Raw genomic sequence first — 21,203 nt, 5'->3', positions numbered from 1 at the left:
CCAAAACTTTGTCGCCCAAGTGCTTATTGTTTTTGTTTTCCGCTTCCTCGCAAGGATTAACATTCGTTAGAATCGCACTCAACAAAAGGGTACCAAAACATAGTTGCAGCAATAAAAAAATATTTTTTGCATCAAGAACACTCACAAGATTTCAGTTAAATTTTACCAATCATTACGTATTGTTAAAATAAGTATATATAGGTAGAATAATAATAAAATAATATGAAGAACTTATACCAACTCAAAAGAATTTTTTTTGAGGAAAAAAAGATATCGTAATTAATTGAATCATATATTTTGGTGGTTTAAAAAGTATATTAAAAGTGTCAATCAAACTCAAAATTACTGATTGTCCTCGATTTTGACAGTTCTTATTTTCGCCGGTGTACGAATAAATATATATAAAAAGAGGGTTTCCCTGCGGAGAACAAGCTTCAAAGGCAATACGGGATATCCGAAGCTCGATTTCCATACACTTTTTAAGGAAGCTGAGACCTTGAAATCCGATACGCTCGAAACGCTCAACTACTTTGCATATTTTCACTATTTCTCTTTCTGGTTTGTCGCTCAGATACGTGACTTTGCGCTTAAAGGGTGCCCAAAGGCTTAGTAGATAAATTGAGAGCGAACAAATATAAAAGACAAAACTATACGGATGCTTGATAATTATTCTTCACCAAATCCCTGCCGCATTGCAGCCGCCGATGCAACATGCAACATTTGCAGTCGCTCGGTAAAATCCAACCTGGATGCCATCAGCTTGTCGTCATTTTTATGACATTTCCGATGAATACAAAATGCTTAATTAAATGCCTTCGTCGCACACAAATTGCGATTTTCCTAGGAAAATCCCGATGTGTCTACCCATTTTCCTTTTTCCATTTTGCGCCCATTCTCTGCATGTGATGACACGCATAATTTATTCAATTTTCATGTCTCTGTGTATGCGTGCGTGTGCGCCGAGTTAAGGTTTTACGCGTCTCTAATGCTTAAATTACACATTCAAACACACGCACACACCCAGTTGCCGCAGTCATGTGCGACATTTGGTTCGCAGGACTTTTTGCCAACGTTTTGTTTCCCACTTGGGCAAATAACCCCAGCCGGGTGTTTTTTCCCTCCATTCTTGTTGCGTATTTACTGCAAAGATTATTTGCAATGCCGTCGTGCTCGTTCCTCATTCCCATTGTGCGCTGCTGATGAAGGGGAATAATGGTGATCCAGAGGGGTCTTAAGGGGGTTTTCTGGGTGCCCCAGCATGCGGCCGCTCTGTATACAACAAATCACTTTGCCGGCACAACACTTTAATGTCGAGGATTAGGCATTAAGGTGAGATTTCCAAGTGTTTCATACACAGGAGCGTCGACAATGGGGTAAAGTAAATGTTTGCTAAATGCATATATATCGATGTGTACTTTTGTAAACATATTTTTAATATTTATTTTTTATTTCACTATTTTCCTTTTAATCATAAAGCTCTTATTGCACGCCATTAGACTTCAAACTACGCACCTGACTTAAGTCAGCAGATCTCTTCTAAATATATGTAGCCTATATATTTGAGTGCTCCATTTGCATTGTTAAAAGTCATTTTGCTTAAGGCAAATTTCTATATGTGCAACTGAGTGTGTTTGCCTAAGTGCAAGGCAATGTGAGGAGAGCGGAAGTTGGTTTTTGGTAATATCAACCTCATATGCCAACGCTTACCCATATTTGCACTAAATACGTACGCATATATGCACACAGTTAGGAGCGTTATTGAAAAACTATGTTGACACAGTTCTGGGAACATGTCAAGTGGGAAAGCTGAAAGCTTTTACCGCACAACTTAAACAAAACGCAAATTTGCTTCATTTCAGGAGTGATTGCGAAATGAGTTCTTCACATAGACAGATTGAGGTGAACTGGTGGGGGACTTGGAGATTTGTAAGCATTTGACTAATTATAAATATTTGCAAATGCAGACAACTTTTCTCATTGCAATCAGTGGAGTGCAACAGTGACTGACATTTCAATGGGAAATTACGTACATAACATAATTATTTTATGAGCTTTTAAGGATCATCGACATTTCGAATGTACTAGACAATCGAAGCTGTCATTTGATTTAAGTGATATATATTTCACTTGCAGTACATTTTAAATGGTAATTATTTATAAGCATTTTTAAAAATGGTTTTGAAAGCGAAATTTGGTTATCGAATATCTGAAACAATTTTATTTTGAAACCTGTCCAATCCAGCTATTTAACAATTTTAAAACTCGCATTGAAAATTGTTTATGCTTCATTTGCTTTCGATTGCTTTAAATTACGCTGTATTTTTGCAAACTCAGCGTGAAATATTTGCCATGGATAGAAAGCTCTCACTTTTCCATTTCCGGCAGCCGTTTATTTTAAGAGTAAAGCGAAATGATCAAAATCAGTGTGTAATATTTTTCGCTTTTTCGCGTTCGCAAAAATGTTAAACAATTTAGCCCATTGGGGGGTTGGTTTCCTGCTATTTTACTGTGGGCGGGAGTGAGGCGTGTGTCGCCCATCAACTGCAAATTGCGCTCGCAAATTGTCTGCCGGCTCCCCATGCCAGAATTTCGTTGTCTATTTCGCGCCTGTAAATCGTAAATCAGCGCAGATTATTGTTGCTAACCCCAACCCGGGACTCACAACCATTTACATTTGTATCTTTTGCCTTTGCTGTCTGCGTTTTTCAATTTGAATCAGCTTAAAGCGGCCGCCAGCTCCGTCTTGCAGCTTTATCAAAGGCCGTTCTTCTTCATAAATATGCAAATTGTCTGGGGCCTTCCTCGGCATTGCCCTTCCGCTGCGGCTGCTGCCGTTTTCCAGTTCTAAATCGGATTTACTTTCACTGGCTTTAAGTTTCAGCCGCCTGTCTTGCCATCCCGGCGCTGGGGTCCTTTGTAGTCACGAAAATATTTGATTATTCGCCGCCGCCGCAGCACATGGATGGGTGGGAATACGGACCCACTTTTCCTGAGCTTCCCCCCGGGTTGCAGCTAACAACTGTGATTGCCACGAGACGGGGCACGTGATTGCAAGTGCCGGAGCTGGCCGCAAACAATGCTGCCATTCGGTTTGTGTGTTGCCGAACCTGGTCCATCTGAAACGGCTTGTGGTTGCCACCCGCATCACTCATACGCACAGTGGTTGCGACTGGCATTTGGTTGTGGGAACTAATCATTTCGCAGAGTTTATTTATTCACAGTTTTTTTAATTTACACCTGATTGGTAATCTCCATTTAAAAATTAGAGACATTAAAATTGGCATTATTAACAGTATTTTACTAAACTTAAGAAAATTAGGGCTTGTATTTATTTATGATTAAGTAATATAGTTTATGTGTTTAAACCTTTTGTTGATATTAATCGAAACCGTGTTTCATTCTCATTTTTAGACTTTACTGAAGTTGGTTTGCTCTATTTTTCTCAATTTTTTCATGTGTTTATTTTACAAATTGCAAACAACTTGCCTCAGGAATTGTTGAGCACCTACAGCCTTCGATAATTGAATGACGTTAATTAAAATCGTAATAAACAAACTCTACAGTAGTCATATTGTTTGGCAAAACGAGTAAAGCTTGCCATGCAAACACTTAATATGAACTTTATATATTTACTCATTTCCAAAGGCAAAATGTCAACTTTTTTTAAGCAACTAATTAAATAAATAATAATTGTGCTGTCAATTAAGGGAATTCTGAGCCCTGACTTGATTGAAAGTCAAAGTAAATTGAGTTGTGCGCGTTTTGATGTGATATCAGGTTACGATCCCATGGTGCCACCATCTTAACCGCACAAGAGGCACTTGCGCCACACCCTGGCTCGGATAATTGGAGCGACCTCCCCCTAATCATCATCCCCCTTACGGAGGGCTACCTGTACCGTCCCATGGGGATGGGGTGCGTGTGTTATCTGGGTTGAACTGGCGGCACTTTTGCTGCCATCTAATTAGACGTTGTGGCTGCATTAATTGCCAGGAACTTGGACTTTATGGCTTTTCGAGGTACAGGTAAAGATTCTTCGGTGCGGATACCAAAAGTTTTATTGCCGTGGCAGATAAAAGTCGAATTAGAGTTTGCTTAATTTGCGTTTGACGTTTTACTAGAACATAAATATACTTTCTTTGTCGGTTATATATCATGTGTAGACTTTTGTATTTGCACATAATATACCCGTTTGTGCGCAATATACTCGTTAATAAATAAATTGCCCACAGGAATTTCATAATACTTTTGCGAGCCGCTTTGCATGCATAATTCAGGCGTATGAATTTCATATGCCGTCGCCCAAACAAGGCAAAAATCAATCAAATTAAATTGAAAATTAAAATCATAAAGCTCCCAGTTTGAACCCTCAACTGAATTGTAGGTGGGGAGATTGTGGCAGAAACTTGAGCCAGATTTTCCTAGTTGCCGCAGTCAATTCAAAGCCCACAATTTCACAATTTAATTATCGATGGGGATCGGTAGAGGAATTGAACGTAAAGTTTTGAATGCCTGCCGGCAACTGGGAGTTTCTGTTTTTGTTTCTATTACTATTCACCAGTTTGCCAGTTTGTTCGGCTTTGTGCTGGCTAAACCCCTGACCTCTGACCTCCCTTGAGCCTTGGATATTTGCCCAAAATTTGCATTCTCCTTCATGAATTTAGGCCTCAATTTATAGAATTGTGCAATTGGTTCGGCGTACAGGCCGCAATAATTTGACTACAAACAGTCTCAGCAAGTTTTGAGTAATATTTGATAGTGTTGTGGTTGCAAATTGTTTTATTTCCTAAATCAAATCTAATTGTCGACGAATTTATACAGGCCGTAATCATTTCACCATGAAATGTCAGCTGTTAAATAAATTATCGCCCCAATGATTAATTCCGATTCCATTAACAGCACTCAAAAAGTGTCGAATTTTAGTAGTTTTAATTCGTATATTTAAATTTGTTGGCTTTAAATCGATTTGCAAAGTGGTAATTATATCTGCCGGCTGAAAGTATTTATTTTGAAATTTTTCATTTGCTGTTAATTAACATTCCAAAAGAAATCTCGGCGCTGTCGTTATTTTAGGAGTTCGAGGACAGTCCCCAAAAGTGCAAAATGAGTGGAAAAAGTTTTTCAATTTTCGCCACTGCTTGTTAATTATGAGTTTTTAACTACAAATCGGGCGGGCGACAAAAAAATGTTCTTGCAATTAAGGCAGCGAATTAAAAAACTGAGCAGTGGCTGCCAGTTGAGTGGCAGGGGAGAAATGTGAATGAATTAGCTCGATTTGCATGAAAATTTCATAAATATGTAAGCTGGACAGTGGGTTGGTGGTGGTTGGGTGTCGAATTGAGCACTGTGCACGGAAAGCGGCCGAACAGCAAACAAAATTGCAGAGCCCCCAAGGTACGAGTAATCAAAGCAAAAATTACCTAATTAACATAATCCGCAGTGGCCAAATGAGGCGGCTTCTGCTCCAGCTCCTTGTGTATTTATTTTTTTTTTTGTTTGGGGAGGTGGGAGTGTCCTGTCGGGAAGGATGTCGTCTGCTTTGGCCGTTGATTAGCGCCGCCTTTTGCTCCACACTCGCATTCGTGTCCTGAGTCTGTCTGCGTAAATCCTCGGTGATAAGTTGTCTAGGACTTGAACCTGTTCACGTTTCACGTTCTGATTAATATGCAGAGACGTTTAAATTTCGTTTTTGCCTTACTACGGTTTTCTTTTGGGGGTTTTGTTTATGGTTAATTCACTTCGCCTGCTGTTTGCTTAAAGGTTTTTCCCGGGCACTGATGCACTGCAAATGGATTTTCCACCGTGAGCTTACGAGCTAGCTTTCACCTGGTTTTGGCAGGCGAGCGGAAATGAGCAGATTCTTACACACACATTATGCACACTCAAACACACACACACGCATACATGCAGATGGCGGAAATGAGTGGGCCACGCGAAATACTTTATCCACAATGCTCGTGAAATCTCTTGAACTTTTCAAAAACTTACGGTTTGGATGCTATGAACTATGCGATAAAATAGTTTATTCAGAATATCTCATTTACTCGGTTCCTTTTTTTTAGTTATTAAAAGGATTCTCATTTGGAAAATCCAGTTTAATAATTTCTGTTTAAGTGGCAACTGCTGGTTCCTAAGTTTTTAGAGCTTTGAAATCCACAGCTTAATTGCTCAAATAAAATATTTTATTTGGACAAACTGAAATATATTTGTTCAGTTTATTTCATAAGCTCATAATCTCTGGCTTGAACATTTTTAGAGATAGTTAAAATGAACTACTGCAAATACGGCTAGATCCCTAGATATATAAGTATATGTGGCTTATGAAACTAATTTCGCTCCAAAGCTTCTAAATAAATAAGATTTCAGGACCATCAAGTTGGTCCAGTGTATTTAAACCACAAGTAAATAATATATTAGATACGAGGATGTTCCTATCCCAATCTCCGTTTCGACGCCTTGCTGTCTGCTAGCAAAAAAAGTTTGACGTTTCGCCTTCTACCACCGGAAGTTGGCTAACATCACAAATACCAACACAGCACGCACTCTCCAAACACACGCAAAGCACACAGTTGAACACAGGCTCGATATGCTACCTTGTATTTTTGGTCTTAGTTTAAATCGCACAGTTTCTGGAGGCAGTTAGTTAGTTAGTTAGTTAGTTGATTGTGGCCTCTTCACACGGCACTTGGCACTTGGGGTTTTTGGTTTTTGGTTGATTCGGCGCTATCTCGGGTCGCGTGTCCTGGCCTCGATGTATTCAGCACTAGACTGAGCTGCTCACTCGGCCAGGACATGCTTTTAAGCCAGCCTGTGGAGTTCGAAATTCGAAGTGGCCGTTGGGCGCCTGCGCTGCTTCTCTTTTCTTTGAAAGTAATATTTGACTCCCGAGCTCTTTGGCTCTCCAAGCTGCTGACTGCGTTTTGTTATTATTTTGTTTATGTCCCTGCCAGCAGGCTGTCTCTTTGTCGGAGTGTGTGTGTGTTTGTCATCACCTGTTAGCATTTGCGAGTCCTTGAAATCCGGCTCAGTCTCTTGCACAACCTGAGCCACCAAAATCCCCCTCGGTTAGCTGCGTCTGCTATTGACATTGTCTTTGCCATTATGTAATAATCACAAAGACACACACACGTGTTAAACTTCAAATTAATTGCTGCCCAAAAGTATAGGGATAGGTGGGTATGAGTACATAGTCTTTGGGTGGACATGGCAGGACATTGTCTGCTGCAGACCACAGGCCAAACACCAGGCACGTTCTAACTTTGCATGCCACCAGTGAGTGTGTGCAAAACACCCAGTGATGAAGGTCAGAACAGGAGGCGGCGTGGGTGGACAGAGACAGGGGGCGTGGCAGGTATGCGTTCAGGTGTTGTCCAGGTGCAGGCGAGAGCGCTAAAGTCATTAAGTGTGGCCTGCAAAGTGCGATGCGCCGTTTCAAAGCTGAACATAATATTAAACCATAAATAACCAGACCTATTTTTACCTATCACTCAATAAAATGATGGAACATACTAGCATAAATTCACCTTAATTCAAATGAACAAAATTCTATGAAGTATTTAAGTTGACAACGCAGTCATTTTGTTTAGTCCTTGAATTCAGTTTTGAGATCCTCTTTTAACTAGAATTTTTAACAAGCCTTAAGTCTTAAAAAATTATAAAATCAACTCATGTATAATAAAACCAGAGCTAGCTTAAGTCGGGTTATATATTTTGCAAATATGCCTTCTTATATCTAGCTTAAGGATATTGGATACTCCTGTACATTGATTCACTTTTACACCTACAGTTCTAATAATAAACAATTTAATTCAGGTTTATGATATAGTATCGCCCAGTTAATCAACCACATTTCCTACAAAACACCGAGTGAGTGTGAGTTTCAAAGAGCCATCATGACTTCCAGACTTTAGTCCTGTTCAGCACATAGCCTGACTGCCCTGAAGTTACCGCTTATTACAAGAACATCAACAACGCCGTAACGAGGTTCATGTTTAATGGCCGTGCAGTCCCCGTCCTTCGCGTGGAGTAAGGTGTTGCCGTGCCGGAGCGGAGCGGATCGGGGGAACGGCCATATCCATAGTCCTGTCGGGTGTCAGGGCAAACAAATGCAGCTACAAAGGCAGCCCAAAAGACATGCACTAATATCGTGCTGGCTTGGCTGTCCGTGTTGCATTTCTCCACTACCTCTCCCTGTGTCTCTGCCCCTGCCCCTACCCCTACCCCTACCCCTGCCCTCCAATCTGTGTGCCATGTTTTTGGGCTTACAGCTTGAACCTGACACAGAAAATTGTATTTTAATGACGGAGCATAGCGTCACTGCCAACGACAGGGACAGAAAGGCCAGTGGAGCCCCCATTCAAGACGTTAATAAAGTGACGCACACGCTGCACATTCCATGGTCGTAGGTGCTGGATGAAAAATGGTGCGGGAAGGTGGCACTTCCAAAATGAAGTTGTTACTGCCTGAAGTCCGGCTCTCGGATTGGGTGACATTTTTCGGAGGTCTGTTTGGGCACGGTGCCTGCAGCAGGTGCAACATCAGCAAGCTCCGAGCAAATGCCCCGGGTCTGGTGGTCTTTCATACGTATTCCATTCCAATTGCACTGTTTCGAAGGGATCCTGTGAAGTGTGCTTTCGACTAGCTTTGCATTTTATCAGGACCCTCACTACCACACTCCCACTCTCTCTCTTTGTGTGTTTGAGCCTGGTCGTTGTAACATAAGTACACTTGTTTATGCATTGCAGCAGTCATAATTATTGTTAATGGCCATTTGTGTTGCCGTGCTGCACCCGGAGTGCCCTCATCTATCTCTATTGGCAACTCGTGCATAATTGATTAAATCACTACGGTTGCACGTTTGGTTTAAATTTAAAGTTTGTACAGACAGTCCAGCGAATTTAACTTTGTATTGGGGAGCATTACTACCAATTAAATACCATTAACCAATGGACGGATATCATATTTTGTCTTTAAATAGGAAAATTTTTACTCAATCATCATTTACTATGATGTTTCCGTTTAACTCTTCTTTCGATTTTTATTTTATAAAGAAAATACTTGTTCTTTTTTGAGAGCATACTATTAACAATATTAAAGAATTTCCATCTTACATCCTAATAATATTTATTTACAAGAGAATTCCACAAATGTTAAATGCCTCGATTTGTTGATGTATCAGCATTGCTTATTAGTTAATATTTCTTCGTCCTACCCTGATTTATAAAATCTCTGACTTCAATTAAGTATTTCCATCGAAATTCAATCAGCATTACTGGCGTTCTGATAAACCTGATATTTAATAAGTATTTTCAATTCCAGTTGAGCCCGAGGAGAAGGGAAATCAAAACGAGGTCGAGCAGGACGAAGACGACGACGATGACTTGGATAACGAGGAATTCGAAGAGCAGGGTAAGACACAGCAGCACTCATCGCATAAATCTGTGATAAATATGAAAATAATTTGAGGAAATTTCAACTAATAAATGGCATTTGCATGTTTTCCATCCCCATTCAATTTGCCATTCCCATCTTCCCTTACAGATAATAGACTCACCGAGAAAACGTTCAAATTTGATGATTTCGCTCGCAGGTAAATAGGCCCTAGACCAAAAACCCCAAACTCATAAAGTTTTCGAATCAAGGCCAACCGCTTGGACACTTTAGCATTTACGAAATGTAATACTGGAACGGGACGGTGGGGATGCTTAAATTTTACTGCTGTTATTTAAAAAGTTATCATGGTCCCTCGCTCGGTTGAGCGGCGGTTTTGTGCTGATGGTCGTGTTGAAAATTGTAATTGTGTTTTTAATTGAAAGGCAGACCAGAGTCAGTGCTCGTGGCTACTAATTAAGGATTAGTGTCAGAAATTACTTGTGCCAAAAGTTTTATGGCCGCGAACTCGAACTGGAAACCGGCGCACACAGATGCCGCGGGCAGCTTAGAAAGGCAGCCACATCACCGACCCAGCAGCAACATCAGCGGCTGCACAGTGGCAACATCAGCAGCAGCACAGCAGCAACATCAGCTCACCCTGCCACAACAATTATAATAAAATGACGTCAAGTTGGTTTGCCCGTCGTATTTTAATTGCGCTGCCATTGTTGCTGCTGTTGTTTCGATTGTTTCTAAAACTTTGGCGCCGAGTGTAGAACATTTGCGGTCGCCGTGGTCTATGCTGTTTTGGGGCGGCTGGCTGGATAAACTCTTAAATCATAATTAGTTAAATTTAGCATAATTTGATTGGAGTTTGGTTTATAATGACCGCCTGTGTTCTTGCTCTCCCCTTTAGATTGCTGAATCCGAAAATCGTTCGCGCCTGCACATTAGTGTTATCAGACTGGGCAGATATACCGACCCGATCTTTGAAAGCGGCAGTAACTATTCTACATCGCATCGCCTACGGCTGCAAGTGTTCGGGAATGCTTTTCCAGGTGAGTTGGATGGGATATAAGGAGTTACTTTTAAAGAAAATTACCAGTTAGGTATCCGAATAAGATAAAAAGTTCGAGGCAATAAACTGTTCTCGATTGATACAGGTACAGACGATACAGCTGAAGGTATTACTATTTAAAAAATTTAAGGGATGAAGTTAAATGTACAACGCTCAATGGTTTCCTTTTTAAATCTATTTAAGAGACCTGCACATAAATCAAAGTCAAACGCAAAAAACAAATGCCACAGCTTAGCTGCCGCTCATTTTCTTTTTGCTCTCTTTCTTTTACTGTCGCTGCTTTCATTTCATTTTTATGGTAATTTGTACAAATTAAGCGGACCTTTTTTCTATTTGTCCAAAGCCACAAACGATATTTACTGCTCCGCGCGTACGTATATATATTTTTTTAAGCGGGTTCGGCGGTGGGCTCGTTGGGTTTCCCTTCGGTCCCTCCGCTGTCAGCTGGAATTTGAACTTTTTAAGCCTTTCACGCGCTGCCTTGAGCCACAGCATCGGTTGGGTTCTATAGCGACTCAAATATTCAAATGTCTGTGTTTGAGTTGGCGATGTCCCTTGGGAAGAGTCTAACGCGATTGCCTTGAAGTTGGGCATTAAAGATATTTGCCGGATTTACTTGATGCTTTTATTTCAAATTTAAAGTGACCTTGTCATTTCCCTCGTCAGATTCAAGTTTTAAATTGTTGTGGCACTCCCTTGAGTAAGTTTTAATACAAATTTTAAAATATAAAAGACATGAAGCTATTTTTAAAAATTCAACGGCATCACTTTTATTAAAAACCTTGGTAAAAAATTTGTTAATAAATTTTAAAGGTTATTCCATTTAAATTTAATTTTTTCTGAAGAAATAAGTATTGAAACATATTTTACCCGATTATTCACTTTAAAATTCTCCTTAATAGAGCATTTAATTTTGTACCTTGCATCAAGTGCTTTCACTTCTTTCCGGATTTCTTTTCAACTGCTTATGCTGCTTTTCACGGCTGGCAATTAAACTTTTCTTTTCGGGCAGAGTTCATAAATCACATTCAGCAGCAGGCTGCGCGGCCTTCGCTTTCCCACCCACCGGGCTTTTCCGTTTCCATTGGCTTAAAGCGATGGTTAAAGCCTTGGGTTTCACGTAACAAAATCGCATGCAACCACTGCAGAGTCGCCGGAGAATAGCTAATCACTGGAGCGGCCAAAAACGGCATCGCATTTGGGGGACAAAGCCGATGTCTAGAGTCTCTGCATCAGGCTCCGCAGTCCATCTCGCGTCCCTCTTCTCGAGCGACAGGGTTCCCTATCAGCGTCATCTAAGCCGGCTCAGTGTCTGCTGTGCACAAGCGGCGATTAAAAGGACGACAATGACGATGACGAGAATGAGGAACAACCATCACTGCGAAAAAGTCTTTTCAAAATCAATATGTTTAGCAGGATGTATGTAAGTGTGGAACTACTTTGAAAATTTATCAGCATAGAAGGAAAAAAGTGTGCAGCGAATCTGAGACAAAGTTTCGCTAGCTGCGAATAAATTATTTCTTTTATTGCGAAATTTAAATTGTTTAAACAGGAATATTTTGACAATTTTGTATTTATCCAAGCTTGAAAAAATTGTAATATTTGCATACTTAACCAAAATGTTTGACTCCAATTTAAATAATCAAAACGGAATTAGCTTAAATTATTAACGAGGTTTATATTCTATACAACTACAAAATTCGGTGAAATGCTAAATGTATTGTTTAATATTATATATTTCCAAATTACTAACAAAGTTTATTTTTAATTTCTTCTGCAAATTTCAAAAAAGGATCCTTTTTATTTCAAGCTAGAGATCCCAATTAAGATGTGATAAGCATTTCTTTAAATGTATGTCTTAATTAATTTGATTTTTTTTTTTTTTGTTAATATTAGATAGGTTTTTCCCAGTGAACTGTTGCAGATATCCCTGTTCATGAGGCCATCAAAAGGAGCAGACTGCTGCTTGCCAGCCTGGCCACAAGCAAAACAAAAGTAGCATCATATGCAAAGTCAAAACCACTAATGGGTCTGCGCAATCATAGGATAAATTAAATTCCAAATACGGACGACGACAGTCGACAACGATACAGGGGCTTTCGGTTGGCTGGTTAGTTGGATGGTTGGGGGTTGGGGGTTTTTAGGGTTAGTTGTCGGGGCTTGGGTGGCATTTATAAAGTTTTTGCCAACTGCAAATGATATCTTGCTCAGCAGAGAGACAACCGCAGGCGGCAACCGCAGAGGAGTTGAATGATGGAGGACGGGGCGGCGGCTGCTGTGGCTGTCTTTCCAGAAACTTTTCATTTGAATTTCAAGCACAACCTAACCAACGCTTTGCCGCTTCTTCCCGTTCCCCAGGCCAAGCTGTTTCGCATCTTTCAACAAGTCTTCAGCGTGGAACGTGACGTCCATCAGGAGGAGCTGCGTCGCCTGGCCATCTTCGTAGTCCGCAAATTTGTCGAGGTGGCCCCGACTAATCCCAAAATCTATGCAGAGTTATTATTTTACAAAGGCATCAGGGAGGCAAATGAGCTGGAGTCGGGCTATTGTGACGCCTATGAAGCGTGAGTATGGTTTACTCTGGCATTGTCTCCTCATCTGGGGTTAAAGGGGCTGGGCCGTCACAATGGCCGCATGATTGACTGAGCCGGGGCTTCATCGTCTGTCGTTTAGTTGGCCCATGATAAATGATGGCCAGCGACCAGAGTGGAGTCTTCATTGTATTTTCACCCCCCGGCCAGTAGTCAAAGGGTCACATCCTCTCCATGGCAACTCAAATTCATGGAGAGACAAAAACGTCCTGAATATACTCGTATATTTATTGTATGAACTTTCCTTGCAGCGGCACCAAAGGAACCTGGACCGAGGAACAGGAGTCGGAGCTGCGATTCCTCTTCGAGGAGAACCAACGCAATCCCGAAACCGATAAGGGTAACTATTACAAGGGATTCAAGGATGCGGATCCTATACGAGCCTTTCAAATCCGACTATTTATAATTTAAACACTTATCTTGCAGGATAGTACTTTCAATTATAAATGTTTATTAAAACATCATGTTTTTTTTATGTTAAAATCATTTTTTTAATAGCCAACATTTTTAGAGTGGAATCCATAAAATGTTGTAATGTCAACCCAAAAAGTAGTTTTCAGGTACTGTAAAGTATTAAACCGATTATAGACTCATTTTTGATCGGCTTTAAGGCTTTGCATTCATGTTCGCATTGCAGCTGCAATTTTGGAAACTCCTCCAGAGTGCGAATTTAATCTCGTTTCGCTGTAAATGAATAGAAGCAATCAAAACTCCGGCACTAGAGCCACTCCAAAAGCAGCAGGCAGAGAAAGGCTGTGAATTGTCGGAAAACAACTAACCCATTGTGTGTGCTTTTTCAGATGTGATTGATTGGATTCTGGACAATTTGGCCGACAAGACGCGCAATCGTCGGACTGTCCTGAAGAAGCTAAAGGAATTGGGCCTGCAGTTCAAGGCGCCTACCAAACGTTCGACCAAGGCAGCCCAGGGCGGCAAAAACCTCTGGCAGCCGGAAGAGGATGAGGAGCTAAGGAGCTTATACGATCAGCATCGCATTGAGCCGGGTAAGTGGACAATCAGTTTGAGTACACAGAAGGAAAAATAGAAAGCAGGCTGAGAACAAGGGCGTAAGCCGAAATCTTAATTGATGTTGAGGAAATAATTAGGTAGGACTATTCTGTTTTATATTTGTGTTTATTCTCTCCAAATATTTAAATAGAGGCAATTAGCTAAAAGTAAGACATTTTAGGCTTGATGAGCTTAAAAATAAAAATATAAATAATAATAAAGGTATATTATTTGTTATTAATAGAACATAACACCAAATTAAAGAAGATACAAGTCTTTATAATTGAACATAATATACCTTAAATAAATCAATAACACAGCACCTGTTAAACTAAAAGATGCTTTAAATATATCTCCTTATATGTGCTTATCTTTTTAGACTGCCTGGAGCGTATTGTCCATGAGTTCGAGGAGCGGCGGTCCAAGCAGCAGATCATCAAGCGGATGTTGCAGATACACCTGATAGCGGACAAGTCAGAGATTCTGCCCGCCAAAACCGGCAAGGGGCGTGGTAAGGCTAAGGGGAAGCAGCCGGAAATCGGTGGTGATGGCGATGAGTATGACTTCGCGGAGGAGCCCATGTTTGAGGAGGAGGGATACAGGAAGCCCAAGACCAAGCCCAAGCCCAAAAAAGTCAAGAAACGTCAGGTGGTGCGCACACCCTTGGATGTGGGCACTGTAAAAGCCCTAATCGGTCAGGTGAATGCCGAGAAGTACCAATCTGCCATCGAATGGCTGCAGGAATGTCTGCAAGATGCCAGCGAGGATACGGAGGAACCAGCAGAGGAAGACGATGGCGTTCCACTGTTGCCTTTGATGCAGGACCAGAAGGATGCCATGGAGGATGGTGATTTCCAAAAGGTCCTGGTCGCATTGGGAATGCAGCCACCAATGGCGGGAATGGAAAACTACTGGCGCATTCCCACATATCTAAATCCAGCTGACCTCCAAGTGCGATCTAAAATTTTGTTGGGAGAAGAGGTTGATATGAAATCAGAAGACGAGGGCTCAGAGAATGATGAGGATGACGAGCAGAAAGAAGAAAGTGAGGAAGAGGAGGACTTTCTAGAAAAACAAAGCAGGCAGCGACAGGAAAACATATTAGCCGAGCAGCAACGAAAACTAGACAGCCTGATGTTTAACCAAAGCGATGAAGAAAACGAGCAGCGTGTGCCGCCCAAAAGCAAGGACAAACCCAAGGCCAGCGAAAAGAAGGCCAAGCGAAAGGTCAAAAACAAAGCCAAGGAGTCAAAGGACTTCGGTGACGATGGGGAAGACAAAACAGGGCAGCAGAAACCCAACACGGATGATTTATTTGACCACTTGAGAGCCAAGCGTGCCTCTAAAATCAAGCTGAGCGATATGGTTCTAAATGAGTCAACAAAGGCCGCTCAAGAGGCGGACGATGATGCATTTAACTTCAACTCGGAGGACTATCGTGCCCGTCTCCTCGAACTGGAGGACGAGGAGCAGCAGGACGAGGATGGCGGTGCCAATGTGGATAAGGAGAACAATACCAATAAGTCCATGCAGCGTGCACGTCGCGTTAATGTAATTGACTCGGACAGCGACAACGATGATGATGGCGCCTTGCCCGCCAACAAGACAAACAAACGCCCACGCAGCGACGACGATCGGGAGAATGGGGACGAGGATGCTGGCCACATGGATGCCGAGGAGGAACAGCGACGAGGAGGCCAACTTTCTGGCTCGCAAAAAACCGGCAAAAGTCGATGGGGAGCCAGCCAAGCGGCGACGGTTGGCCATCATCGATGACGATGATGAGGATGATTTTTAATGCATTCCCGTTCTGCTTTTGATTTTATAGCTCACCGGAATTGAAGCTCGAATAAATGTAACTTTCAATTTGCATATCAGCTTTTGTTTGTTCTTTTGTCATGTTTGTCAAATGTGACTCCTGTTTTTATGCGCATTATGCTTCTTGCAGGAAAGGGTATAGATTCGGGTATAAGAATTAGTGCTTGGATATAATAAAATAATATAAATATAATATTTTTGTATTGTAAGGTATAATTATTATGTATGGTGTATATGTATTGTTTTATTTAGACATATAATAATATTCACAGGTTTAAATAGGATGAACCTATCATAATCACATCCAGTGGATTTAAACATTTATTACTTAAAACAAAACATTTCTTTATTGATAATACGTTAATTCATCAAAAATAGGTAACATTGCGGTGTAACAAAATGAAGAAATTCCTTAAACATATTCCATTTATTTACCTACCATCATATACTGCCTATTGCGGCTGCCTGAAGCCATCACATGGGTAACAAAAGTGAACCCACTCCATTGTAACTGTCTGCCAGCAAACATGGCCTAGACCCCCTCTCCACACCTCCTCCTTCGCACTGAATCTTCTGCCGGGTAGTTCTATTACCTCTGCCATTCCCACAGTTGACTCGATGGCATTTCGTACTGGTCCATTGTAAGCAGCACACACTGCCCCACCTCTGGAGCCTTTTGTGTGCTTCTGCTAATTTGGTGGCTTTTGTTGGTCCGATGCTCCAGCTGGGGTGAGCATTGGCCTCGCTCCGTGCATTGCATTTTGTTAATTTCTGGCCAGAGTGAGCCGGTTCAAGTCCCATGTTCAGTTCGAGTTCGACGGTCAAAAGCATACACTTAAAAAAATCTTTCCAATTTTCTTAGGTACATCATTTTACCAAGCATAGAAATTGTAAATATATAACTTTGTATGGTATTTCAGTTATTGAACAGGAAAAGTATCAAATGAAATTAGCTTGTGTGGCCCCTAAAAATGTCTTTCCGAAAAATGTTAGGTTAATATTATTAAAGTACCGGGACGAAATTCGATTTTTCCCTGATCCTTACTTTGTAAAACAATAATATTTTTCAGGTGTAGGAGCTACGAATCCGACACTGTATGCAAATGCTCCGCACCAGCATTGTGCAACGCCAGTTGCAATTCACACAATCCACATTGTCGGAAGAAATAATCGCACTTAAATGCATTGCATTGTAGCAGCTTCTGAGGGCGAGTTGAGAGCAAAATACAAGTCACTGGCCATGGCCTCAGTCTTATTGTGTTTTTATTGGATTTTTGGGGCTGCACGTCTAACGAATTTGTGGTGCGTTTCGCAGAGGAGGACTTTTATTTTGTGACACTTTTATTGGAAATTACTCGGCCACAGATGAGAATGTGGTTTGATTGGGAAGCCACTTTAAAAGAAAATTGAATCCAATAATCAGAGCTGACTGTCTGTGCAGCTTCCGCATCTGGCTGCAACAGGGCGTATGCGTGATGCTGCACCGAAAGCTTTAATGAAATTAACTGCATAAATTTGAGCGGGCTGCGAAAAATCCAAGCCCGTGCATAAATCAGGGCCCAGACAGCCGACTTACGTCTGCGCTGGCTTAGTCACTTCATTTATTTTGCAACAGAATTAAAAGGACTCGACACACGAGTATGGCACCTGCCAAGAAAAAGGACCTCCTTCCACCGAGCCCTGTGAGAAGTCACATTATTAATTTCAAGATGGCGCGCACTCAATTTAAAAGGCAGCAACGAGCGAGCCGGTGATGAGCAGCTCATAATTTATTTCATTAATTTAATCAACCTCCTTGGCACATGTCAACTGCATGAGCCCTCAAAAGAATGCCACACCTTTTTATGGAGTTCGGGTGGGGGTATTTACAGCCAAGGCTAAGTAAATAGTAGCTCGAAGGGTTGGTAATTATAATATTTTGACTTTGTCAGTAAGTTTGAAAATGAAAAAATCTCCAGTAAGAAAACAAATCGTTTTAAGAAAATATTTCTGTTCTCTTTAATATTGTGCTAAGTGAAACTTTTATATGTACGTACAATTGTTCCAATTAGTGGTACTTTTTACTTCTTAAATTTAAAATCTTTACTATTTTTAGAATAAAGAGGACACTTTAAAGAAATAATTTCGTCTTTTTTATATTATATAAAATTATGGCGTAACAAAAAGTATTATTATTAATTTGTCAGCAACTGTAGGTGTAAGTGTGTCAAAGAGGTTGCCAAAGACAACAATAATGGCAAAAACAGCAGCCAACATCATGTTTAAAATCACTTAATACATCGTAAATTATGATAAAGCGAGGCCTGGGACTTGAATTTCCTTTTTTCGCTGAGCGCAGGAGCGGTTCATTAAGCCGAGTTTGCCGAGGAATGTGTGTGCGTGAGCACAATAAACTGTAACTGCTTTCATTAGGGCAACAAAACAGAAAGAGTTATTGCCCGGGCTTTTCACACGCTCATTTCCATCATTAGAACAAAGGCCGTGCAGATAGCGATGCCAACAGCTAACAGCCAGCAGATTAACCTAATCTGAGGACTATAAAGGCGGCTTTATTGTGACACAGACACACACCCTCACACACTCGCAAAACTTGCGACTTTTCATCATAACGGGAATGAGGATGTCGCTGACAAGGACGTGGCATATGCAGATGATGGTGTTGTTTGATGAGTTCGCCTTGCGTTTCTCCGCTTTTCCCCGGCTTACCAAGATATTTCCATTTCTCTCTTTGCGCTAGCAAAAATAAAAAAAAACATTGCTCACTTTTTTCTCTAAGCTATACATTTTTATCTATGTATATATAGTGTTTTAAAAGGTTTTAGAGGTATAATGAAAATATTTAATACCAAAATAAAAGATTTTTATTGTTTACGAAAGTCTTTGACTAACCAATGTGATTTAAAAAATTTATTGCTTTAATTCGTTCAGTTAGAACTCTTGTTTATACATCCTTTTTTTATAGCAAAGATTAGTCAAACAAGAAAGGAAAGCTAACTTCGGGCGGAGCCGAAGTTGAAATACCCTTGCAGAATATTCTGCAAATTATATTCTCCAAAATCATTCATAATGCATTCTTAATACTCATAAAAAATCCCAACTTCCTAACTTTACAAACACCAAAGTTATGGCATTTCCGATCAATCAGTTATATGGCAGCTATAAGATATAGTCGGCCGATCCTTATGAAATTTGGTACGTCGGATTGATCGGCCAAATATAAAACCCATAGAAAGTCCCAACTTCCTAACTTAACAAACAGCAGAGTTATGGCATTTCCGATCAATCAGTTATATGGCAGCTATAGGATATAGTCGGCCGATCCCGGCCGTTCCGACTTATATACTGCGTGCAAAGGAAAGAAGGGTGTGCAAAGTTTCAATTCGATATCTTTAAAACTGAGAGACTAGTTCGCGTAGAAACAGACAGACGGACAGACAGACGGACAGACGGACAGACGGACAGACGGACAGACGGACATGGCTATATCAACTCAGGAGGTGATCCTGATCAAGAATATATATACTTTATAGGGTCGGAGATGTCTCCTTCACTGCGTTGCACACTTTTGACCAAAATTATAATACCCTCTGCAAGGGTATAAAAAGTAGAGCTATTTATCTAGTTTTTCGGTGAAAGCTCTACCCCAATATTTAATCGATGCAATCTTAATGAATTTATAAGATGTGCAGTGTATTCGAAACTTCGCCCTTCGAGTCAAGATTTCCCCTCCCGTTTTTTCGGTTTTATGTGTGGGCGTTTCTCTTTCCAAGACTGTGTTTGTGCCCCTGGCACATGTTTTTCTAACAATCACACAATGTTTATACAACAGAAACTTTTTATATGCCGCTCATCTCGGCTCAAATTGAAGCAGATTTGGGCAAAGACAAAAAGCGCCTTTGACGTGTGATAAACACACTGCCAGATTCACAGGATTCGCAGGACGAGAATTGCGCGCAGAGAAAGCACTTTGGCAAAAACTTCATCGACTGCCTGTGGAGAGGTCTTCCTTTCCCCAGTCTTTGTTGTCGACCCGATGACAAACACAGTTCAGTGTCCCGTCTTGGCTTTTGGGAAATCATAACAAAAGCAAAAAGCGGGCAAAGTTTGTTTTGAAAACGCTGAAGCTGAGATACACTTGCCAACGTACTTAGTCGAGTGTTTACGCTGCGGATAAAGTGGCTTTGATTAGCGGCTCTCTGCTGAAATACTTTACTGGCAGCACTGAATCTGAGTTGAACAATGAAATAAATTCGTATACAATTACTTTTACCGCCTAAAAAGGTTTCAATGAACTGGGCTTACTAACTTTAAGTACTAATTATAATTTGTATTTTTCTGTATAAAGACAACTATAAATCGAAATCGATTAAAAATGCTTTAGATCCAATGTTGTTTCTCGACGCTGGTAAAGCCATGTCATCTTTCATACTTGATTATATTAAGTTAATAAATAACATTAATTAATTAATATAAATGTACTTATTTGTTCCTCGTAAACTTACTACTTTAGTATTTGTAATTAAGGACTTAAATGCTGTCTGTTATCATAAATTTTTTCTTTCTGTGTGTGTCCCTGGATTTCTATTTGTGTCTGCTTTGTTTTAGGGCAGCAAAAAGCAGGCTTTAATCTACACATGTGCACCAGGAAAGCGACTCTCGTTTTGGTCCTTTCTCAGGACACCTAAGGGCGTGACTCGAAAGTGTCAGTAAATAATTGTAAAAAGCGTATGTCATGCACTCTTTAGCCCGGCCCACTTTTGGCACAATGACAGTCTCGAACGGCCTTTGTTAACCCCAGTGGATCGAACTATCCGACCCACACCCTCCCAGAAATTCACCCTGTTTGCAACGGCTTACGCACAAACTTTGTGGACACTTTTCTCTAACGCCTGATGAGGGTTGGGTTTTGGGCCCGGGCCCCGAGTTCTGACTTCGTAAGCCGACTAATTGTTATTGTAGTTTATGTTGTGCCCGGTACAAGGGGCTTTCAGTGACCCTCATGATCCCGTATACGGGACTTAGCGTTTCAAATGCTCGTAGGAGGCTTAGCATTGTAGTAGAACGTTTATAATTAGCCTAATGGCTGCCAACTTGGCAGCCGATTTTTGGCCTCTTTTCAGAGGAGTCCCCATAAACCGACATATGATTTAGATTGGACTTTGAGTCGTTGGGTGTGACCCCTCTGCATCTTTTGATTTCGCGCCAGATATTTTACACTTAACGAGTCATAAATAAATGCGCCTCTTCGACGTCTGCGTTTCAGACCTCGGCTTTTGCCAATTAAAACATGAATTATAAGCCTGAACAAATCGCTAAGAAGTCGGACGGGAGTCCGG

General features: G+C 40.9%; 2 protein-coding genes across 3 annotated transcripts in view; one reads left to right on the top strand and one right to left on the bottom strand.

Annotated features, from left to right (window-relative positions):
* Positions 1-6,756, bottom strand: part of LOC108037691 (chaoptin) — a 28,142-nt gene extending 21,386 nt beyond the window's left edge. Inside the window, exons 1-3 of one of the 2 annotated variants that reach the window (XM_044457397.1) lie at positions 6,594-6,756; positions 5,699-5,782; positions 5,421-5,637 (exon numbers count right to left, since the gene is read on the bottom strand). The gene's annotated coding sequence lies outside the window, so the exon portion shown is untranslated. Of the gene's footprint in view, positions 1-5,420; positions 5,783-6,593 lie in introns of both variants that reach the window. The other variant, XM_044457398.1, reaches the window with a different exon arrangement.
* Positions 1-15,921, top strand: part of LOC108037692 (protein timeless homolog) — a 75,208-nt gene extending 59,287 nt beyond the window's left edge. Inside the window, exons 12-18 of the mRNA XM_044457396.1 lie at positions 9,319-9,408; positions 9,541-9,589; positions 10,289-10,430; positions 12,809-13,014; positions 13,293-13,381; positions 13,842-14,045; positions 14,429-15,921. Coding sequence (XP_044313331.1) covers positions 9,319-9,408; positions 9,541-9,589; positions 10,289-10,430; positions 12,809-13,014; positions 13,293-13,381; positions 13,842-14,045; positions 14,429-15,825 — 2,177 coding nt within the window. The 3' untranslated portion in view covers positions 15,826-15,921. The remainder of the gene's footprint in view (positions 1-9,318; positions 9,409-9,540; positions 9,590-10,288; positions 10,431-12,808; positions 13,015-13,292; positions 13,382-13,841; positions 14,046-14,428) is intronic.
* Positions 15,922-21,203: the final 5,282 nt, after the last annotated feature.

The sequence above is a fragment of the Drosophila rhopaloa genome, unplaced genomic scaffold (assembly GCF_018152115.1).
Source record: "Drosophila rhopaloa isolate 14029-0021.01 unplaced genomic scaffold, ASM1815211v1 contig_155, whole genome shotgun sequence".
Lineage (NCBI taxonomy): Eukaryota > Metazoa > Arthropoda > Insecta > Diptera > Drosophilidae > Drosophila > Drosophila rhopaloa.
Note: the sequence above shows the minus strand (reverse complement) of the source record. Positions and strands in the feature narration are given on the sequence as shown.